This window comes from Spinacia oleracea, chromosome 5, assembly GCF_020520425.1.
Source record: "Spinacia oleracea cultivar Varoflay chromosome 5, BTI_SOV_V1, whole genome shotgun sequence".
In the NCBI taxonomy this organism is placed as follows: domain Eukaryota; kingdom Viridiplantae; phylum Streptophyta; class Magnoliopsida; order Caryophyllales; family Amaranthaceae; genus Spinacia; species Spinacia oleracea.
Genome location: NC_079491.1, coordinates 28,613,736 through 28,638,520, shown reverse-complemented (window position 1 = coordinate 28,638,520; position 24,785 = coordinate 28,613,736). Strand labels below are relative to the sequence as shown.

The window sequence follows — 24,785 nt, the reverse complement described above, 5'->3', positions numbered from 1 at the left end:
ATAGGTGGGATCTGTTGTAAATAAAGGTTTTCAAGAATAAATGTAGAACAAAATAGTAGAATGATCTTACGAAAATGGTTATGCCGTGATAATGAAACCACTGCCTTGAAAATGAGGTGTTCAATAGTCTTTACCGATTCATTCCCTAAAGGTTTACGCAATTCTCAACACACAATGGCACTATTAGGTGTGTGATGAGTCACTAGAACTTATGCCCAAAAGAGAGAATAGAAAAAAAGAATAGGAGATAACAATGTTGTATATACAAAGCCAGAAAAGGAGTGTATATATAGAATTTAACGATGAATCAAGACAACCCAAGGAAGCCAAGAGACTCAAAAGAATTCAATCACCATCATCAATAGACTTAAGTATGCTAATGAAGAGTTTATTAACTACTACGTATTACAAAGCTAAGGAATCACGAGGAGGCAAGCAAAATCGGATATCGCGACCTTTGGTTGAACGTCACTGACCTAAAGGTCGTGTAATTCGCCTAGCCAGACATGAATGCAACAATAAAATCACTAAATATATTTGCTTGATCGGACGAGCCCACCCGATTAGGCTCATTAACCTTCCAATTTTTACTCAACACTCGTTCCCGGTCATATTACTCCGCCCGGTCCCATCAGACGACGTCTTTTCCAACTTTAATCCGACATGATCGACCTTGGTGTTGCGGTGATTATGTGTTTCAGAATCAATATTGAGAAACGAAAAGGGTAGTTGTCCTGTTGACGAAATGTAAGAGAGTTTGGAATCAACCAGCCTCGGGGTCGAGGTCCATATCCCTATATATGTAGTAGCTACTCACAAATTTCCTTAGTGATGATAATTTCCTTTATTGTTGCGGATTTCAACTAATTGACCCGTACGTATCCCAATAACTACTTGTACTTGAAGTTTGGTTCACCTGTTCTTGACTTCTTGTTTTCAGATCATTGCACACTGACATCCAAGAATATATAATCCGTAGTCTTATAAACCTTGCATTGTTTCCCTTGGAACAATTGTCATAAGTTGAGCGAGAAATCTACATTGAAGAGTTTTCCTCGTCGTGTTGGAGAATGCAAACTTTATTTTCCCATTAATAGTTTTTAATGAGTTCTTCGATGTACATAGAATATTGTAATAACCCGCAACTCCTCTCGCTCCTAAGTACTACGTAATGATTACTTAGGTGTTCTACTTTGAGAGCAAGGTCTCTTAATTAATACATTTTCTTCCCCCATCTTATAAAAAGACAAAAACCCAAGTACATTTAGGAAAACCAAGATATGCATTGCATGCAGTTTTTGATCATAAAAAGTGAATGTGTAGCCACACAAATTACAACAAAAGACGAGGACTAGAAAGTAAAAAGAGGCAGAAAAGGAAACAAGATTGTGAATCACTAGTAAGCAATCTTAAGCATACATGAAAGTTGAAATATAATCACACCAGCCAATTCCAATTTCCAAGCCAAGCCAAACAGCAACTAACAACGAAAGCTTTCGGCACTATAAAACAATCTTGTTTTATGGCTTTATGCGTATGACATTTTGCTACTTAATTTGCTTATCATCTTACTTGGTGAATCAAATAAAAAAAGACTCCTTTTCTTTTTGTTATTGTCAAAATGGGATTGCCTCCCATCTCCATATCTTCTAAAGGAGACCACATAATTTAAGGTGATCGTGTGTATGTGTGCTTTCAATCTTTCATTATCTTTTTTTTTCTTTACTACCTTCATTTCAAAATGATTTTTACACTTTACGTTTTAGTCTGTTTTATAATGTCTTTTACATTACGCTTTATGCTATTTTTGGACATGAAAATATAATATCATATCCTTCTTCAAAAGGTCTTGCATGCACAAGGTGTACAATAAATTTATTGTGCACCAACATAACTTTTACCCAGTTTTCTCTAACTTTTACTCAGTTTTCTCTAACTTTTATATTATTAAAAAAAAGTTAATAGATAAACATTTTAAGTGTTAAATGCTTAATTTTATACATTATTAGTGATTTTGAAGAAATAATTTTTTTATTAAAATGAAATTTTTTATTACTAAATAGTAGATAACTTTTACATATATAAGGGTAACTTTTAAGCATTTTACGTCAATTTTAACTTCAGTGTACAATATTTATCGTACACCCCATGTAAATAAGAATTTGTGATCCCTCTTACTTCACAACATTTACAACTTCCACTCAATTTTACTTACCTTATTCATTTTTTTACACATACTAACATACCCATCTTTTTACAAATATCTCTTATTTTATCCATCTTCTATTATATTTATCCATCTTTCCTAGAAGAGAGCTATTTAAAAGAATAGAAGAAATACACGACAAAAAATATTAACGGAAAACGTCAACTGCCAAATGATAGTGTTGGTCAAGCAAACCAAACATATAAGGTAGTTAAATTATTAGGTTTTTTTTTTTTTTTTAAAAAAAAAAAAAAATTATTGCTATTCACAAAATCTCAACTTAAGATATTGTTTCACCAAATTTCCCTTTTTTTTAGTAATTGTTCAAAACTTCAAAACTTCAAAACTTGCCAAGTTATAAACAACTAATCACATTTTCATTATACCATATCAAGAAACAATACTCGTAGAGTCGTAGGAGCATGCATAGTTCAACTGCGCATGATGAGCTTATCCATTTGGGTGAATATGGTATTTATTCCATCCCTAGTTAGTGGCTTTCTTCTTTAATTCTAGACCTAGAAATTTTGAATCAATGCTTCTGCTCCTCTTGTAACTCAAAATTCTTAAGTAAATGTTGGACTAAGATATTTCCTATCGAATATAATTAATATTCACTCGTAAACTAGCAACATTTTATCCAGTCAAAAAAATAAATAGTTTATCCGATTATCTAAAAGTATATAACCGATAATCAATAATTCCATAGATAACTAATAATGACAAGCTTGTAACAAAAACTCAACTTTATAATTTATAGACCCTTGAATTTTGAACCTTGTTCAGGTAAAAATAAATATAGAATAAGTTTAATAACAAGTTCAAGTAAATTTGGATAAGTAATGATGATTAGCCGTTGTTAAGTTTAGTTTATCACACTATATAATTAATGAAAATCTGTTACGTGTAGAAATTATATGTACATCTTCGTATTCACTTGTGCTCACATTTGTCTCTGTTCTTTCTCATTTATCTCTGCTTGTTCGTTGGCTCGCCCACTATCTGATATTGATCGCAACCGTCTTGGCCCGATCAACTTGACCCGTTGCAAGGTAATCTTTTTATGACTCTACCCACTTTTCCTCCGCAATTTAGATTATACACCCGGGTGCACAGTGCTCATTGTGCACCCTGTTGAACATTTATTGAAAATTTAATGAACATTGAGAACGATTTCAATGTACATGTACTAATGAAATATTTAAACTATATGTTCTATGAATTTGAACTATGTTCATTGGAAATATGTTCTTTGGATATGAACAATATGTTCTTTGTATTTGAACTATATGTTCTTTGTAAAACAGGGTGCACAGTGAGCATTGTGCACCCGGGTGTATAAACCATATTTTGCTTTTCCTCAGCACATGCCTTAATTCAACTTGTCCAATTACCATGTCTAGTAAATACAAAGTTGTAACTAATCATTACAGCCTTCCGATTATCCAACGAATTAACAAAATCGTAACAAAAATAGCAACAATTAAGTTGAATGACTCAATCATGAATCATCTAACGTTCTCTCAATTCGCTCATACAAGTCATGTTTGAGAAGTTAATGAAAGGTTGTTATGAACTTTATGATTTAGGAAACCCAATAAAAAAAGGCAAGAAAACGACGTCACTTTGAATAGAATTCTAAAAGACAGTACATCAGTGAAGTGTGAAGTGGACCATTAAAAACCCAGGGGCAGAATAGTAAACTCATAAAGACACAATAAATACTCTCCAAATTTACCAATTTTATGATTTAACAAATAACAGAATAACAGGGGCGCGATTTGTGTTCCTCCATCCATCCTCATCTCCATCTCTCTTCCTTTCTATCTCCTCTCTCTTCGTGTAACCCACTCCACCTTCATCATCATCACCACCTACATTCTGTAAATCGATCCCATATTAATTCGATGAACACTTCTCAAACCCTAATTTTCTAATTTTGATCCCATTTTTTTGTTTTTTCGAGGCGGAATTCGATTGATTTGATATTTTTGTCTTATTAACACTGCAAACAAAATTACACCTAGTGCAAACAATCCAAAAATAAAAATTAATCTGAAACTTCGCGATCAGATCTGGCGTCATTGAAGCAGAGATTTTACGTTAAAAGTCTGTATATTTCTTGCGCGATTGATTGAATTTTGGTTATCGTGTTCAGTGGCACAACTTGAATTTGAAGAACAAATTCCTTCTGAGTTTTTCTTTTTGGCAGGGTTTTCACATTTATCGAAGCGAATTATTTAGGGTTTATCGTCTACCTCCAATTTATCTGTGTCGTTTGCATTTTGGATCGACTATTTGATCTCTACCTCACCTCACCGGTTAGTCCCTTTCTCTCTTCATCCGTTTCTTACTCAGCTTTCAGAAGCTGTTTAGAGCTTCTATATTTGTATCTATTTACTGCTATTTACAAAGTTAATAGCTTGATTGATTTATGCGGAGGTACATTGGGTGAAATTAGGGTTATTGTTCCACCACATTTCTTCGTTTATTGCTCATCTAGAATTTCTGCTTTACTATTTGGCGAAATTTGCGTTTTGAATCAGGTGTTAAGATTATGTAATTAACTACAATAATTAGAATTTTGGTGGAAATGTAATTTATTTACTTTATTCGAGGGAATTCTTTAGTTTGATCAGTTGTTTTTGCTTTAACTTATTTGTCTGTAAGTTGTTCGTCTGGGTCACGCTGATTCAGGTTTTTACTATTGTTGTAGACTGCAGTGGTAGCTTGACGATGGTGGATCCTTTGATGTGTAGTATTCTTTGAACTGATCACTTTAAATGGATGAGGGAAGCTCAAAACGATTTGTCTTTTCTAGTACTTGAATGAGGATTGGAGAGGGAAGATGAAGTAGAGAAATTAAGCTGTGGAGTATCTATATTCCGTAGCCTTTAGAGCTGGTAGAAGTTGTTATTTTGTGAGTGTTTCTTCAATGTGTACTTTAGAGAGTTCTTTATGATCCTGGAGCTGAGCCGTTACGTAAGTAATCTGGACAATTTTTTAATATGCAGTAACCTGGTTTTTCTGTGTTCAAATGCCTCATTCTCATCTTCCACAAATGAGGCAGGATTTGACCTATTCGACCTAAAATAGGACGAAGAGACCACTATCATTATTGACGATAGTTTTGCTTAGACGGTGGTTCATAGTTCCCCTACCCCTGGTTCTAGGAAAAAGGGTTTTGTTCCGTTGGCTCTCTCTTCCCTGAGTTATCTTCTTGGCAACACCCCACACGGGACCGCAAGCGCCTCGTGTCGTGGGGTGGAATGGAACAAATAAGTCATCCTGGTACTTTTGAGATTTCTGGTACTGCATCTAGGGTGCAGGAAAAATTGAGAAAGACTCAGGCTATTTATTATAAGAATGGGCAGTTGGATGATAATATTTTCTGTGATCAAAGTCCAAGATTAGTTTATATTGATGATCCAAGGAGGACAAATGACAAGTACGAATTCTCAAGTAATGAGATCCGTACTAGCAAATATACATTGCTCAATTTCTTGCCGAAGAATCTTTTCATCCAATTCCACCGGGTTGCATATCTGTATTTCTTAGCCATAGCTGCTCTCAACCAACTTCCCCCGCTTGCGGTCTTTGGAAGGACAGTGTCTCTGTTTCCTCTCCTGTTTGTGCTTAGTGTAACTGCTGTAAAAGATGGTTATGAAGATTGGCGGAGACACAGGTCAGACAAGAAAGAGAATAACAGGGAAACTCTTGTGCTTCAATCAGGATGTTTTGAGATGAAGAAGTGGAAGGATATCCAGGCTGGTGAGATTGTGAAGATATATGCCGAAGATACAATTCCTTGTGACATGGTATTGCTGGGAACAAGTGATACTAGTGGTATTGCCTACATTCAAACAATGAATTTGGATGGTGAGTCTAATTTGAAGACCAGGTACGCGAGACAAGAAACAGCATCAGCTGTTGCAGAAGGAGAGACAGTTTCAGGACTGGTCAGATGTGAACAACCAAACAGGAATATTTACGAGTTCACAGCCAATTTGGACTTCAAAGGGCATAAGTTTCCACTCAGTCAATCAAACATAATTTTGCGTGGTTGTCAGCTTAAAAACACGGAATGGGTGATTGGTGTTGTGGTATATACTGGTCAGGAAACTAAAGCAATGCTGAATAGTGCAGCTTCCCCTGCTAAGAGAAGCAAAGTGGAAAATCATATGAATCGGGAAACTCTATGGTTGTCGGTTTTTCTGCTTATCATGTGTTCTGTTGTGGCTCTTGGAATGGGCCTGTGGCTTCAACGCCACAGGGATCAGCTTGACACATTACCTTACTACCGGAAAAGATATTTTACAAGCGGAAGAAAGGCAGGAAAAAACTACAAATATTATGGGATTGCTATGGAAACTTTCTTTGCCTTCTTGAGTTCCATTATAGTCTTTCAGATTATGATACCAATATCACTTTATATCACAATGGAGTTGGTTAGACTAGGACAATCCTATTTCATGATTGGAGATAAGCATATGTATGATAGCAGTAGTGACTCTAGGTTCCAATGTAGATCTTTGAACATAAATGAGGACTTGGGTCAGATACGCTACATATTCTCAGATAAGACTGGGACACTTACACAAAACAAAATGGAATTCAGGACAGCTAGTATTCATGGAAAGATGTACGGGAGTATATCTTTTGCTGCTGCACCTTCCCCAGGCCAGAGCCTTTCAGGTAATCAGAGCTCTTTTATTGTGATGCATATTTTTTCTTGAGTTTTCTGGTGCTTTTACAATTGTTAATTTTGTTTTGAGCTAGTCTTGTGATTGTGTAGTGTTTCTTTTGTCTCCATTTCCTCTATGCATTTATTCCTCAGGTTTCTTCTCTGATCATTATGCACATAATTATTGTGTAACTTTGCTTTTGCTTTTTTTAGCCGCATTGTATTCTATATCTGTAAATGAAAAGACTGAGTTGGTGTAAATCGTCATTCTTTGTCTCTTTCTTACGATTCTTTCAAAAAATATTCCGGACTTCTAACTTGGCGTTCCTATCGATTTTTTATGAACATTTATTTAGCATATTCAGTTGCAATCTCTAGTTTTCACCAAGGTTTTGTGATTTGTTTAGAGCTTGTCTTGAGTTGTCGCGAGGGATGTGCGAACTCAACTATGTGGGAATTAATTTGAACTTTTTAAACCGCTTTTGTTTATTCTTTGTAGTTGTATTACGCTTGATAAGAATATCAATATAGGCCAGAAAACTGGCCTCCTTGTGGCACGATTTGCACGATTCCATTTCTTCTTTTTTCGTTGATTTTGAAGTACTCTTTGCATGTGACAAAAATTGAGGATTAACCTAGCCTGTTACTGAAGAGATGATTATTCTGCTAGTAACGGGGAGTTGGAGACTTGGAGCTGATTTTATTATGTACTATTTTATTTGCGGATTCATGTCTGTGATGAAGTTTTGTTTTGACATATACAGTGATTGTCCAATGTCCATGTTATGCATTTTCCTCCAGCACCTTTCATAAGAATTTACAATGTCTTTGGGTTTCTTTTTTTCTTGTAGAAAGATGATATTGTTTAAGTGTGAGAATTATTGACAGTGACATTTGCTGTATAAAGTTGAGGTAAAAGGATACTGGTTTTGGAATATATGTGGTTGGTGCAAAAACATTTGTCATGGTAGTTTGTGTGTGCAAAGAATTTTAGCTATTAGAAAATTACAAATGTTCATTGATTAAGTATTCTAGGTTTATATATGAAGCATTGAAGCATGCATTTCGGCCAAGGGCTTTAAAAACACATAGGATGTATTGTACTCTATGTATTCTGTGTATATGTTCTTAGCTTTAGTTACACCCTTTTTTGTGGATTAGATTTTTGGTAAATTGGTTTGTTAGAGTATGCCATCATATTTATGATATAAATTCTACATGGCGGCGATGATGACCTTATCATGTCCAGTTCCATCCCTTACCTCTAATAGAGAAGTGGTCAAGTTTTGTAGCTACAACACAGCATGATGATGGTCTAGTCACTAACTCGGGAGTGGCTATGAAGCTAATCCTATATGATTTGATGTAGAAGTTTATAAACTTTTGGAACTTGGGCAATTTAAGATATTTCAGTGCCCCAGGTTCTCATGTTTTATAATGACACTCTCTTGTCCCAATGGTAAATATCCAAGTCTCTTAATATTTCTTATTTGTATGTTTGCAGGAGTCACTAGTGTAACATATGTGCCTAGAAAAAGATGGAAACTGAAATCTGAAGTAGATGTTGATTTTGAACTTATGGAATTGTTGCATAAAGGATCGGAAGGAGATGACCGAAATGCAGCTCATCAGTTCTTCTTGACATTAGCTGCATGTAACACAGTCATTCCTATTTTCAATCGAAGTTCTTCTCTGGAGCATGCAGGAAATGACGTTGAAGTAGACACTGAAGCAATTGATTACCAGGGTGAATCTCCTGATGAGCAAGCACTTGTTGCCGCTGCTTCTGCTTATGGATATACCCTTTTTGAGCGCACTTCTGGTCACATTGTGATTGATGTCGATGGGGAGAAGCTCAGGTAAGAGTTCATTTTCAATCTGATCTATAAATTTAAAATTCAGCAATCAATATTCTGGACATAGAAGAAGACACTTAGTTTCTTTTCTCTCCTTCCTGGTACCTGTGCAACTGTATTCAATTATCTGTCTCTGGCAATTTTTTTTTGTTACAGTATCATGATATGCAGTGCTGCTTAAACTTACCTACCTGTTAAATTTGTAACTGTATTCAATTGTTCACTGTAGAAGTTTGTATATGATGGAAACTAACATGATTCGTAAAGATCCAACTTCGCATATGTCTTGGTTTATGTGACTTTATTTATAAACTATTCTTAGGACTTGTTTGTATTCCACGAGTCCCTACAGGAAAAAGAAGGCGGGGGGAGAGGTTCTTATACTTGGGTAAAAATATTTAGGGTTTAAGAGAAGTTTAATTGTTTTTCTATGCATATAGGGTTGTTCCCCGCCATTCTCCTTTGCCTTAGCCATATGTTTGCATCCAATAAATTCCCACTATTAGATTTGCCTTCATAATACAACGTTTATAACTTGTCGTCTTGTCATATACTCCCTCCGTCCCAAAATTATAGTCCTGTTTTTCAAATCGGGCGTCCCATAATTATAGTCCTATTTCCTTATTTGAACACAAAAAATTTCCCATGTTACCCTCATTTGGGACCACAAAACAAAAACAAAATGTACTTTATTCTTTTTAACATGTACTATTTTCTCTTTCCCATGTACTTTATTCTTTTTTACATGTACTATATTCTACTTTTTCATCATCAATGTACTATATTTCAATTTCCCACACACTTAATTACACTTTTCTTAAAATCCGTGTTTTTAGTCAAACAGGTCTATAATTTTGGGACGGAGGGAGTAGATAAGTACAATCATATAACTAAGGAAAATTTGCCAAATACAAACCAATAAAGTCGTCTCTTTGCCAATTACAACCCCAAACTTTCAGATTTATAAATTACAACCTTAAACTTTATACCTCACTTTAAATTACAACCATGAGTCATTTTCCGGCAAAAATACCAGCGAAATATGATGTCATTAATATAATAATCCAAAAAAACTCTAAACATAAATTAAATAATTCAAAAAAAAAAAAACAAAATAATCAGAAATTATTCGATTTTATTTTTTAGAAAATTATGTAATTGTGTTTTAATAAGATTAATATTTCGATTGATTTCGTCGGAAAATGACCCGGGGTTGTAATTTAAAGTGAGATATAGGTTTAAGGGTGTAATTTACAATTTTGGAAGTTTGAGGTTGTAATTGGCAAAGCTTCATTTGAGTTGTATTTGGTAAATTCCTATGACTAATAATAAAAAATATATATAACTACACTTGGCAGCCCAGAGTTTGCCAAAATGTTGTGCGTCATATGATAACATGCGACATATGATGCCATGTAAGATTTCAGATGAGTTGTTGTAGGGAAAAGATATTATTTTTGATAAACTTTTTGACATTGCATATGCATAAAATGTACGAAGTAATACAACTTCCCATACATATCTTATAAAACTATAATTTAATATTATTAGATTCATTTTGAAAAGTACTTTAAAATAAGATCCATTTGCGATGTGTAAATGTGTTTTAATCGATTTAAATTAATGGATCAAAATAAATGAAGAGAAAAGACAAAATATGAAATAAATTAAATTAAGTTATACGCTTTCTAAACTATAATTTAATATTATTAGATTCGTTTTGAAAAGTACATTAAAATAAGATCCATTTGTGATGTGTTTTAATTGACAATGGATCAAAATATATGAAGAGAAAAGACAAACAACAACAACAACAACAACAACAACAACAAAGCCTTAGTTCCAAAATGATTTGGGGTCGGCTAACATGAATCGTCGTAGGAGATCGTCATTGTCACCAATCAAACCAGAAAGGAGCAGGAAGTAAAAAGAAAAAAACAAGGAAGAGAAAGTGAAATTAATGAAAGTAGGATAAGAGAAAAAATGTATATATATATATATATATATATTATAGAAGAAATATTGTAAGAGATAATAAAAAATAAGTAAAATAAGTACATTTCCAAATAACATTTGAAAGAATTTTAAAAATAAAATAAAAGTAAAAATAAAGAGAATCAGACACATTGAAGTTGTATAAGTCAAATAAAGTCATCAATGTATATTCTCTCCCTCCACTCTGTCCTATCCAACGCCATATTTTCCTCAATTCCAAGAAAGCTCATATCGTGCTCAATCACCTTCCTCCAAGTTTTCTTAGGTCTTCCCCTACCCCTTGCAATTCTATCCCTTTGCCACCCTTCTATCCTCCTAACCGGGGCATCATGTGATCTTCTGCTTACGTGTCCAATCCATCTTAAACGATTTTCCATCATCTTAAACTCAATCGGTGCAACCCCTACTTTCTTCCTAATAATCTCATTCCTCAAACGATCATTTCTTGTATGCCCACACATCCAACGTAACATGCGCATCTCCGCCACATTCATCTTGTGCACGTGACAATGTTTCATTGCCAGCATTGCGTGCCGTATAACAAAGCCGGTCGAATTGCCGTGCGGTAAAATTTTCCCTTCAATCTTTGGGGCATGCCTGAATCACATAGGAACCCCGTGACACCTTTCCACTTCAACCAACCTGCTTTGATTCTATGGGCCACATCGCCATCCAATTCTCCATCCTTTTGGATAATAGATCCTAAATAACGGAACATTTCAGAGCCTTGGACAATTTTCCCATCTAAGGTAATCGCCCCTGTCTCTCTTTCTCGGACTCCACTAAACTTGCACTCCATATATTCCGTCTTGTTTCTACTCAGCCTAAAACCCCGAGATTCCAAAGTTTGTCTCCATAACTCCAACTTACTTTCCACTCCTTCTATTGTTTCATCAATCAACACAAAATATATGAAGAGAAAAGACAAAATATGAAATAAATTAAATTAAGTTATACGCTCTCTATTTATTTAAGTTGTTATAATCTTATGTGAGATCTAGTTTTATTCATCTAGATGTGTAGTTTCAATATATATATATTTTGGAACATTTCCTAAGTAGACGTAGTTGTTTAGGAAATCTCTTTTTTAGTATGTGTTATTCGGCGTGTTGGCTTGAAATTTCCGAGGAGTTGTTTGGTTCAATACATGGGAATGGAGTGGACTAACACATACCAGGGAGAACCCCACGCATACCTAAATGGCTAAATGTGTTTGGGTCGAAACTGGGATAGATATTGTAACTATTTCTATTGTTTGGTTAACTTTAGTGTGGAATCGAGGACTTATCCTTGTATATCTTTATTTTTATTTATTGAGCCCCATTTTGTTTTCATTTTTGTTTTATGAGGCTCCGTTGTATGCAACAAAATTAAAATCCACCTCAATATTTTTTTTTGAAATACATTACCTTGACCTGTTTGTATTCTCCCTCCTATTGAAAACCAATAATAAACTAACATTCTCATTCAGAAGTTACCGACATTTTCATTCTCTACCCAACTCAAACACAAATTGACGAATTATGCTTGTAGGATTTCTTTTTTGAATTCCCAGCAAATTATATAACAAAAAAACTGATCCAAAAATGGTGGTGATATCCCGAAACAAAAATCCAAATAGCATAATAGATTGAATAAAAAAAAATTCATCGAAAGAAGAGGGGGTGATGGACAGTTGATTCCTCGTCGAGTTGAACATGAGCGTCGTTGATGTTACCTCATATTCTCTCTCTCCTTCCCCTCTTAGTCAAGGTTGGATTTAGAATCTTAGGGGGTGAGGTGTCCTGTGGGTATGAGATTCTTTGGGTTGGGGTGGAGTTAGATAACCTTGGTATGAAGTTCCACAGCAAAAGATCTCAACTAAAAAATAGCCTGGATCCTAATACATTACAATCCGTACCAAGAGGCCCAACTAAATATCCTCCTAGTAGTTTAGGAAGTCTATTTAGAAATAAGCTTGCTTACGTATGTTTCTAGATTGTGGTCGTTGTCAACAAAGAATAAGTGATTAATATCAGTTATTAGGGAGTTATGCAACGTATTGTGATTTGTGGCCCTCCATAATGTGTGTGATCATGTTTGTATTTCACGAAAAATTATCTAAATACGTACGTCTTTTAATTTCTACTTGTGTTTTTTTACGGGTGATTTCTCCTAATGTTGAAACAACACAATCATCTGCATATCACCTTACTAATAAAACCACACAATTACACCTACACGAGACATTGTGTTGTTAGTAGCATATTGCTTACTTTATTTCTTAAATACGTATACCTTCCTGTTTATTGTTCGTATGTAAACCAAGGAAATGAAGAAGTTGTGGAAAGTATGTGTTATTTTTTTTTTACCTTTCAGGTAGGAAAAAGAAAGTTGTTAAAAACATGGCTATTACTAACTAAATTAATTAGACACAAGTTTAAGTCAGGGTTATGGCAGGTAATGGGTGAAAATATTAAAAAGCTAACAAAGTTAGAATAAAGAAAAAGCAGAATTGAAACATCTTTAAAGAATAAATTTAGGCGGAGTAAGAATATCTTTGAAAAAACATGAGGAGTATTAAATTGAACTTTTATGTTGATTAGGGCTGATTTAGTATTAGCACACTTGAAAATATATTTTAGCAAAAGAGAGTATTTATATTATGTAATAAACAAAATTATACGTATATGCAATCACTTTCTCTAGGAGTAAATACCAAAACACAAAGATCGGTTTGAAATTTCAAATTTGTTCAGATTTTATAGGCCAAATAATTACACCCAAATGTTTGAAAAATCGAGTTTGGTCGTGCAGATCTAGGGTTAATAATGCCAAAACAAGACAACTTAGGCTTACAAATCCTACAGAAAGTCCAAAATGCTGATCAGATTAAACATGCCTTTTTTTTCCCGACATCCAACATTTTTAAAGCTAAATAAACTAAAAATTTGACATTTCAGGATTAAATGTTTTTGTCTAAAAGGAAAATCTCAGTAACACGATGATGATTAAACTAACTATGAAACATAATAACTACTCAAAGTAATTTACATATTGATATTATATATAATAGGAACAATAACATTAATTTATGCAGGTTTCTTAAGGTTAGAACTATTGTCCGTACAACAACCAAGCCATCGCCTAGTGACAAAGCCTGTGTTTGATATAAGCCATATACTCCCTTTGGTTGTTAATTTTTTTTTTATGTACCCACTTTCTAAAAAGGGGTGTTTATTTTGTTCTACGCGCTTCTACTGTATTCTACTAGTCTTACATGCACGCGATGCGTGCGGATATAAGAAACAAATTAGTGTTACATTTAAACCTGAAATAACATGTAAAAAATATAATATAAATGCGATGCGTGCGAATATAAGAAACATATAAGTTAGATAGAGTCGAACGCATATCAATTCGTGGACTATGGACCGTGGAGCACATAGAGCTACGTGCACCAAAAGAACATGTGTGCATAAGTAAAAGAACACGACACTACGGCAAAAGAACATGCGATATAATATTTCACTTTTTTATTATTATAATAATTTTTTTTTATTTTACTATTTATTAAAACCTAAATAAAAAAAATACTCATGTTCTTTTCTCGTAACCAGATGTTCTTTCAATTATATACTGTGTTCTTTTGGTGCACGTAGCTCTATGTGCACCATGGTCCACCTTCTAAATTGCGAACGCATATAAACAGATTGATTAAAATGGTAAGAATTTATTTAAGGGCTAGATTGATTAAATGCTTCTTTGAGCTTTTTCTATTAGGTAGGTTGTCATTATATTCTCTATTCTATAAATGTGGAGGGTATTTTAGTAATCCAAGGGGGACACCAAAATTGGATTTACTAAAATAACCTCACCTCTTCACTTATATAATAGAGATTTTTAGCGAACATATTTTTTTTACTATTTATTCCTTTTCCCAATAATATTACACCTTTTTATCATCTGTGTCGTACTTAACCCACCGTTTTCTTGCTGAATCCCACTATTACCCAATTATTTTATTCCGCTCTCTTACTTTTTCACCTTTTTCTTACACCCACTTATCTCTCCTAGAAACAAGTGTATACAATAATTGGGTATAAAAAAATAGAGGGACTATGTTGTTTTAGTTTGAACTTGGTGTGCTGAGTGTTGGGGGGGGGGGGGGGTTACTTCTGTATTATTTTGGAAAAGTCAGAGTACTGCTATGATATGAGGAAAGTTTTCAGAGTTGATTGCATGGTTAGTCAGCATATTTATTCTCGAAGAGCGTGTATGTTCTGTTTTGTGTCTGCAACCTACTTACTGAGTGAGCTGGTTTTTATTTTGCATGAAAATTTATGTTTCCTAGACTCTTTAGAAGTTTGGATTTGTATACAACATCTTACATATATATGCCAACCTTTTTCATCATTTTCTTGGGATCATGTACTCATGCCAACATCAACATCTAATGCCTCTTAAAGGGTATTGGATGGAGGGATATGGGGTGTACTGAACCTCGACATAAGATGACAAGAGCTGTTTCTGTTAGATCATTGATCCAAAATGCTATTACAATCTACCATCCCTTATGAATCAGAAGTACGCCAGTGTGAGAAAGCTATCTTGATTTGGTCTGGTGTAATCCTACATAAAAGAGTAGTACATATGTTTACTTCCTTTAAATGGGCATTCCAAGGTAACCAAGTATTGATAAGTTATAAGCTTCTAAGTTGTCAATATATGGCAAGGTAATTGGAGAATTAGTGACTTTCAGAGTTAGGAACTTCACAAAGGTAACAATCCACAAAGCCAGCATTGGAGATTGTTGATGTTACCTTTGCATTGTCTTTTCCATCTAGATCTTCCTTATTAGTGACTTTGATGTTTTTCTACAGATTTTGAGAGGTGTAATTCAGGTGGAGTGGAGTGAAATTGGCTGTTTTTCTGATCCTATACCAACTATTACTAAAAAAAGTTCAGTCCATTTGTAAATACAGAATGTTGGCATGAATGTTTGTTTTATTCTAATTCCATCCAGTGATCATCTAGGGCCCTAATATTGGTCGCTTTGTGTTATTTCTCACGACTCTGTCTTTGGTTTTATTTTAAAAATTCAGCTTAATGCTGAAATTATTTCTTTTCAGAAAAGGTTTGGTTTGTGTCACCAAATTGCAAATTGGTACCCCTTCATTCCTGAAAACACGTGCATCTTTCGGCAGTTTCTGAATACGCTTCCATTTTGGCACGAGACCGCTAATTGTTTAGTGATCCTCTCTCCCAGTAACCCCACTTGTACCAATTATTATTGTTTCTCTCTTCTATTAACCCTACTTGCACCCTTTCTTTGTTATTTCTCCACCTGTACATTAGCTTTCATTTTCATGTATTACCCACAAGCCTTACTAAACCTATGCGCAAACACAAGTGTTGCAAGTATATAGGAACAGAGGGAGTAATCCGTAAGTGAGATTTACAAACAACTGAAATAGGTAAATAAATAGAGAAGGGAAAAGAATATGAAGGAAAATTCTACATGGTCCTGCCCCATGGCCCTTCCCCTTCCACTAACGTTAAAGTGCAACATCCCCTCGAGGTCCTACCTACCATTATCCACAAGTGCAATCAATTAAGGTTGATGGCTTTCTTGAGGTTCATCTCTGTCCTCTAATATTAATCCCAGAAATTTTAGATGCTCCCAATGTAATAGGTCAAATTTGAAGAACCATAATGCAAATTGAATGTGATTCGTCTTTGTTCTTGCACAAATTAGAATAGTAACTTTTTATAAGATCAATAACAACAATGTCAAAACATTAATACTAAAAGGAATCTTGAAATTGCGGAGCCCCAAAGGATGATATGGTACGATTTTTTTAATTTCATGAACAAAATCAAGTTAAATCCAATAACTGCTTAAGGTTGTCTATTTCAGGTTTTATCTAGAGTGCTGAAATTAAGGCTAAGATGTGCTGGAGTGGATAGTTTAGTGCAAGGGAGAAACATGGGTGGAAAGTATGTGTGGTTGTTTTCAAAGGCTTGAATATATTAAGGCTAATGTTTTCGAAGGATAACTTGTTAAAGGGTGTTAGACGAGGGGCTTCACTGCTTCAGTATCCAGTCCTGTCATCATGGTTCGTGGGGGTGACTATTTGTAGGGGTGGCGAGGGAGGATGAAGGGTTCCATAGGTTTTGAAGGAACAGGAGTGGGGGTTTTTGCTTTCCATTTTATCTTTATTTCTTCCCATTTTAAAGGTGAGGGGTATAATAGTTGCTTTAATTATTACCATATGCCACCCTAGCACTTAACGATATGTTATGAGGCAGAGTTGGTCAAAATTTAAGGAGAGGGTACCATGTTAAATTTAAAAAATTTAGGCAAGGGCGCCTTAACTTATACAGAATCTCCCATGTATAAATTTATATTCTTTCTGATACGCTTAATTTTCTCTCTACTTGCTGAATAAATAGAACTATGGGTTTGTGGGTCTCGGAAAGGCGAAGGATAAAAAGGAACTATAGCATACAATTTAGTTGGAACAGAATGCTCCGGTTTTTAAAGGAGCATATGTTTCACGCGATTTACTATGGGATAGAATAAACTTTGTTGGCATCCTTGTGGACTCAGGCAGCTGCGATTTTAAAAACTGACTCAATTGGAGAGCTACAACAGAACTGGGCTAATTTGTAACTAGTTTCTTATGGTTCATAATGAGGACACCTTGTCCTCTTGCTTTTTTTCTCCCTATTTCTTAATAAAATATATTTTCCTATTATAAAAAAGAACTTTATGCACTATCATTTTGGACGTATATGATTTATCCAACTATCACAAGTTAATTTTTTTTGTTTATGTTTCTTAGAGCTATTTGCTGTATGTTTTATTTTGTGCCTAATTTTAATTATTCTCATATTTCTATATCTATGATAGACGCAGATTAGATTACATATAGCATGTTTCGTTTGGTGAGTTTAATGTTGTCTATTATTTCAATACACTAATATCAGCTTTTCCAATTTGTAGGTTAGATGTGTTGGGTCTGCATGAATTTGATAGTATACGGAAAAGAATGTCCGTCGTAATTAGATTTCCTGACAACTCAGTCAAAGTATTAGTAAAAGGTGCTGATACTTCTATGTTCTCGATTTTGGCCAAAGGAATGGACAAAGATGATCATGTAGAAACTGCTACTCAAGGTCATCTTCTTGATTATTCTTCTTTTGGTTTACGTACACTGGTTGTGGCTGCACGAGATCTGACAGATGAAGAACTTGAGGAGTGGCAGAAAAAGTATGAGGACGCTAGTACCTCTTTAACTGATAGATCTGCAAAACTACGTCAAACAGCAGCTTTAATCGAGCGTGACTTGACATTACTTGGGGCTACTGGTATAGAGGATAAGTTACAAGTTGGTGTGCCTGAAGCTATTGAGTCCCTTCGCCAGGCGGGCATTAAAGTTTGGGTTTTAACTGGTGATAAGCAAGAGACAGCAATCTCCATTGGGCTTTCTTGTAGACTCTTGACCACTGATATGCAGAAAATTATCATCAATGGGACTTCAGAACAAGAGTGCAGAAGCCTTTTAGCTGAGGCAAAGTCCAAGTATTTTGTCGCATCAGCATGTTGTGGAGATGAGAGCTTGGTACGGAAAAAGGACGCTACAAATGGTTATCTTGAGATCCCAGATGATTCAAATAGTGCGGATATAGTCTCATGGAGCCCAGGAAAAGAAGAAGAATTGACAAGTTCTTCATTGGCTCTAATTATTGATGGGAATAGTTTGGTTTACATTCTCGAGAAAGATCTTGAGTTACAGGTGTGATTTTTGTTTTGGCCATATTATCTTTTTGTGGGACAGCTTTATACTTTCTGGCAGTATACTTCTTTGGTTCATTGTTTTTTGGTGTTGGAATTTGGAGAAATTTTATCTGGAAAACATTAACTGGCCGTGTACATTGGTCGTACAAATTTGACTTGGGTTACCACTTTTACTGCATATGCCTCTTTTTGATTTTATAAGAATATAATTTTTTCACTATATGTTTATTTATATCTGTACAAGAGAATCTCATTATTATTTATTGTTGATCGTCTTTTTTGCTTGCTACAGCTTTATGATCTTGCAACTTCTTGTCAAGTTGTGATTTGCTGTCGTGTTGCACCCTTGCAAAAGGCTGGGATTGTTGATTTAATAAAGAGTCGCACTGATGATTTGACACTGGCTATTGGTGATGGTAAGTTGGTTTTTCTGATTACTGCAAGTCGTCCTTTGATTAGGCTTTGCTTTATTCAACTAGGAGCACTCATGGAAATCCAAATTCTTGGGAAATAGAAGATTTGCAGAATTAAGTTACATAGCTACCCCCCACATCAAAACTTGAGGGTAGCTATGTAACTTATTTTTTGCAACACTTCTATTTCCCTAGGATTTGGACTTCCATAAAATAATACACAAATCCCAAGTTAAGCCATTCTACAGTTTTTGATGAAACTTTGTTACTTGTGGATTTTTGAGTTCCATATAAAATTAAAAATCAATCAACAAGTTATTTGCAAGTTCCTGATTTCAAGTATTTGCCAACAAAAGGCCTTAGTTTGAAGGTATTGGAAAATGCTTTGGTTTTTGATGTGGGATTATGTACAAATTCTGTCTGACATAAACACTTGTTTTCCTCAAAGTGCCCCTCCCCCCACCCTGCAATGTTTGTTAATAATCAATTTACGAAGATAAGAATCAATTGTTAATGAACCTAGGTGCAAACGATGTTTCAATGATTCAAATGGCGGATGTTGGGGTTGGAATTTGTGGTCAGGAAGGACGTCAGGCGGTTATGGCGTCTGATTTTGCTATGGGACAATTTCGTTTTTTGAAAAGACTACTATTGGTGCATGGTCATTGGAACTATCAGCGTGTTGGTTATCTGGTCCTCTACAACTTCTACAGAAATGCAGTATTTGTACTTATGCTGTTCTGGTATGTGCAACCTGGTTTTTGTCCTAGTATATCAACCTGGACAAATTCTTAGTTTCAATAAATCTGTTGTTCATCTCTTGTTCTATTAAATGCATACCTTTTTTGGCCGTATTATTCTCCCATAATATTCTTATTTGCACATTTACCGTGATTTTTTTGTGGAAGTGGGTGCATGGTTGTATTTCAGTTTTTAGCCTTTTTTGAAGTGAGGTGTCCTTTGGTCAGATGTTTTTCATTATTTAAGGGGCATCATTTCCTTGCTGGTTGCTATGAAATGTAAAAGTTTGTAATCTGATCTGGATTTGTTGTTCATTTTGTATTAATATGCTAATCAAGGGAGTACCGGAGTATTAGCCTTCTGACTATCCTAGAAAGCTAAATGCAATGTCTCTGTATTATCTTAGATTATTTATGCTGTTGGTCTCTTTATACATTTTTGAAGCAATTATAGTTAGCTACTATGAGTAGCCCACACTAGAATTTTTATGGACCTCATTGCGTTAACATCAAAATTTATGATATTTAGCAACAAATTGCCTTCCTCTTGTCAACTTCCTTTCATCCTTTAATTAAATTACAAAAAGTGTGTTGTTTATTGAACATCTTATGAGCACTACAGAGTTCTTCTGAAGCATCCTGTAGATTGAATGGTTGTATTGCTAACTTTTAGCCTTTTGGTCGTTGAACAAAAATCAGATATTATATATATGTCCTTGCTCTAACCAATAAAACTAGTTATAACATTCACCTTTCTTTGTGACAGGTATATAATGTGTACTGCGTTTTCAACAACTCAGGCGTTGACTGATTGGAGCAGTGTCTTTTATTCTGTTATATACACTTCTGTGCCAACTATTGTTGTTGGAATTTTGGATAAGGACCTGAGTCATAAGACATTGCTTGAGCATCCAAAGCTCTACGGTGCAGGACATAGACAAGAGAGCTATAATTTGCAGCTTTTTTGGATAACAATGCTGGACACCTTATGGCAGAGTCTTGTCCTCTTTTATGTTCCCCTGTATACATACTTCGACAGTACCCTTGATATTTGGAGTTTGGGCAGTTTGTGGACTATTTCTGTTGTACTCCTTGTTAATATGCACTTGGCAATGGACATTCAGCGCTGGGTAGTTATCACTCATTCTGCTGTATGGGGATCAATAGTCATCACATGTGTATGTATGGTGGTTTTGGATTCTATACCTATTTTTCCGAACTACTGGTCAGTTCTCATTTTTGCAGTTTAAAATTCATCGTGATTATGTGAATTGTGATGATTATTTATGTAAAGTGTAACCCGTCCTTTTTGCATTTGCAGGACCATTTATCATCTTGCAGTTACACCTACTTATTGGCTAACAATTGCCCTAATTTTAGTCGTGGCATTGCTTCCCCGCTTTCTTTGCAAAGCTGTGTTTCAAATGTTTTGGCCTTCAGATATTCAGATAGCTAGGGAAGCTGAGATAATGAAAAGGCGGAAAAAGCTAGATGCAAAAACAGAGCATGCCAGTTGATGTGTTTAATGTACAAACGTACAGGCTTTATTTTCAAGACTACTGATGTGCACCTATTCTATCTATGGCCCCCATCCCTCAAGTTCCACCAGTAAGCATCTGTTTTTATTTTTATTTTTCCTGTCAATTCGTTGAGTATTCTTTATTAATAAGATGGAGCTATGTTTTGTATTTATTCAGCAATGTCATACATATTAAGGCTTAGGTGTGGGACCCATTGTCCTAAGCGTCGACTGATGTTTCAGAATTCAACCAGGATTAAGAAACCAAATTCAGAGTCATAGGTCAATGCGCCCTATCAGAATACCTAAATGATGACACTTGCCTAGTTCTTGTCATCTTTCTGTGTGGATTATTGTCCATAGAGGAATACATATCTTCAGTTTCCTTCTTATTTTCATAAATTCAATTGCTGTTGTATATTATGATGCCTTGGTCACTTGGTTCAAAGACTAGTTTTGAATAAATGTTTACAAAGCTTTTAAGATTGAGTCTAACACTATAATGGAAAGACAAGGTTCTGCTTTTTGGGTCAACTTTCAGTGTAATCACGATTTCCTGTTTTGGATGCCAAATTCAGGGCGACGTTTCATCTCTTTATAAAATATCTTGGACTTTAGAGTTTCCTTAGTTTTGTGTTTTTGGAAGTGAAAGAACCAACTATTTGAGTTGTGCAATTTAGTTGAGTCATATGGTAATGTAGATGCCTAAATCCTCTACTCCCCAGCCTACATTAGTCCTATTACTGCAGCTGAAGAACAAGAACCCCTTTGCTGCATATCAGATCAACCTAGTACAGAGATACCTCTTTGATTATATTGCGATTAAGATGTGATCATGTGAATGTTCAAATTAGCGTGATAGTCCTGTTTCATACAATAGTCTCGCTGAGCCGACATTTCTTGTGAATCCGGCAGCTCTGGTATGCAATAGGATTCCAAATTTTATGTTGTTAATGAGGAAGGGGGGATACTGGAGTTGAGAATTTGAGATTGACATGTGTGCACAAACTCAACAGCTGGATAGTTGGTAGGCTGTTGTCAGTGCACGGGAATTCTGACTTTGCTGTTGCTGCCTAATGTACAAGTGTATGATCTATCAGAGCACTGGGATTTATATTCCTGTTTTAATTTTTTACCTTCTGATATGCATAAAAGACGTCGTCAAGTCGAGAAACCGCTAGCAATCGCTAGAGCGGCTGTATAAATCACCTCCATTGTGCAAGAGAAAACCATCAGACAATGCTAGATGGATGATGTTGAGTTTCTTTGTAGAATTTTGGAAATTAATTTGCTGGGGTATTACTCAAATTTAGATTTCTCGTAAATTTTAATTGTGCTCGATAACTACGTTATTGTTCGGTACTGCTCTCCCTCATTTCCTTTTTTTCGTATTCAATTATGCTAATTTCCGCTCATTTTTCTATGAATTAATTGGAAATTGAGAATTTATTCTCATTGGGGTTTACATTTTCATTTAGTGTTTGGATAAATTGAATTAGATAATTGTTATGCTCAGGCTTTGGTGTTGTTAACAGTGAAATAAAGGAAAGACGCAGTTTTAGCATCTAAAGAGAGCGGTCATTTCCTTGTTGATGTTAACAATTTATGCTGTTATTTTTTCTTGATTGTTATTTTTAAAGTTACTTGAATTGTTTGGTGCTATAGTTGCAATTTTAGGTTTAATTGTGATAGTTAAGGTGGGAAAATTTGTCGATTTAGGTGATGCTTGTCGGGATGATTTTTAATAAGATTGAAAAGGTTACTGACGTCAGTTTCGTCCTCGATGATGGAACCGGGAGGATTAGTGTTAACAGATGGTGAGGATTTTTACTCTGTGATTTTTGGGTTTGACAGTATGCACGGAAGTTTGGTTTTAATTTATGGTTTTCTTTATGGCTGTACAGGGTTAATGAACCTCACGACTCAAATGAAATGGCAAAGACAATGTGAGTAACTTGATCCTTTACTCTTGCAGCATAATTTTCCGCTATGAATTTTAGACTATTCGTAGATACTGATTGTAATTTGTGTACTCCATCCATCTCTTAAAGTGTGAACCAATTTTTTTTTTCTTTTTGGGTTGTCATGAAGGATGGTTAAAATTGATTGGGATTGTATACATCAAGTAATTATCATAGAAGACAATGATCTATATGTTTCCTTATGCTGTTCTATGCTTTCCGATAATGTTGGCATTTGTTGGTGTAACACAATAGTTTTTGAAGTAACCTTTTTCTTTTTGTTTCTATGTAAACTTAAAAAGTTTTCAAGGCATAAAAAACATTTGATGGCATTTTCTGTCAATTATGCTTTGTATAAAATTATTGAGTATAAACTAGAGACTGATTTTTATTATGCTAGCTTAAAATGTTGTCTGATTACTCTGTGAATTCCAAGTGCACAGGTGTTGTATTTTTCAGTAACTATCTTTTCTTTAAAAACTAGTGAGTTGCAGTTCTCAATTTTGCTCATTTTTGCGACAGCTAAAGAGGGTAGCCTTGATTTTCTTGAGTGCCTGGGCAGAATGAAAGGGTGAGATAGGGTATTGTGATAGACAAAAAGGTAAATAGAGGGAGTATAGTGACCATATTTCTAGCCCAATCAGACGGTTTGTTTGGAGACAAGTTAGTGTTAATGGAGCTCAGTGATATTTCTATTGTTGAGTTGTTGTGGAGCGTAAGTCATCTTTTCCGGGACTGTTAACTGACAAATGAAGCTATTACATACTTCTTTTTGTGGGAATACATAGTAAAATCTTAGTAGGGTAAAAATGAATTTAGTTATTGCATACATCTGCCATGAGATATTGTTCTCTAATTTTGGCTTAAGTGAATTGGTCTACATGTTACATCTTTCTCCTATGTGTATTATTATGACAAGTTAAGTATTTAGGTGATACATATGTAGTCCTCTTGTGCTTTGATGATGTTTTCAATTTCTGAATATGTAGGATGTTATCATTCTGGGATTATTAACCACATTATTTTTTATTTTATTTTTCCAATTTCAAGGTTGTTCAATTCAAAGACTCGTCTCAAATATTTGCCTCGTGCTTGGAAGAACGACTGAATTGATCAAGACCACCATATTGAGGCCTCTACGCCACCTTTTGTATAGCTATGTAAATGAGCATCAATTTGACACGTTAGCTATTTTTTGTACATGCTGAAACAAGTTAACGTATCAATTATTGGATGTACAACTCAAACAAAGTTGGGTGAGAAAATCGTAGGTGATCTCTTTTGGTAAACATACACTTCTACTACTATCAAGTATATACAAAGTTTATGCTTTTCTTTTGGCGTTTACTCTGTATTTGCTTATATGTTTATCAAATTACAACTTAAACAAAAAAAAAGCAACTTCATACATGACTATATGAGGCACAAATTCGAAGGAACCAGATAAATCAGTTTTCAAGAACCCACCTTCTTGAATGTTGATTTCTTTAGAAGTTAAATTATTCCTTGGAATAAACATTTGCCAAACAATCCACGATGTATGCTACTCCGTATTATAAAAAACAAACACAACAAAAACTTTGCAAATTGTTTTGGGAAATTCTCATTGGTAGCATAATATTATACTT

At 34.8% G+C, this 24,785-nt stretch overlaps 1 protein-coding gene across 2 annotated transcripts; it reads left to right on the top strand.

Moving 5' to 3' along the window:
* Window positions 1-3,959: 3,959 nt before the first annotated feature.
* Window positions 3,960-24,504, top strand: LOC110804333 (phospholipid-transporting ATPase 1). 2 transcript variants are annotated; one of them, XM_056828460.1, is made up of 11 exons: window positions 3,960-4,527; window positions 4,923-6,901; window positions 8,395-8,749; window positions 17,730-18,522; window positions 18,817-18,940; window positions 19,461-19,680; window positions 20,444-20,902; window positions 20,999-21,285; window positions 22,916-23,013; window positions 23,101-23,142; window positions 24,208-24,504. In XM_056828460.1, exons 2-8 carry the CDS (start codon window positions 5,476-5,478, stop codon window positions 21,192-21,194), a joined length of 3,573 nt encoding a protein of 1,190 aa, XP_056684438.1. In that variant the 5' UTR covers window positions 3,960-4,527; window positions 4,923-5,475; the 3' UTR covers window positions 21,195-21,285; window positions 22,916-23,013; window positions 23,101-23,142; window positions 24,208-24,504. The 2 variants fall into 2 exon arrangements, with proteins under 2 accessions (XP_056684438.1, XP_056684439.1); XM_056828461.1 differs by lacking the exon at window positions 22,916-23,013.
* Window positions 24,505-24,785: the final 281 nt, after the last annotated feature.

Excerpts from the sequence above, each read along its gene's own strand:
- LOC110804333 (XM_056828461.1), top strand. The coding sequence starts at position 5,476 with ATGGAACAAATAAGTCATCCTGGTACTTTTGAGATTTCTGGTACTGCA. Across the intron at positions 6,902-8,394 it reads CCCAGGCCAGAGCCTTTCAG|GAGTCACTAGTGTAACATAT; the intron begins GTAATCAGAGCT and ends GTATGTTTGCAG. Across the intron at positions 19,681-20,443 it reads TTTGTACTTATGCTGTTCTG|GTATATAATGTGTACTGCGT; the intron begins GTATGTGCAACC and ends TCTTTGTGACAG.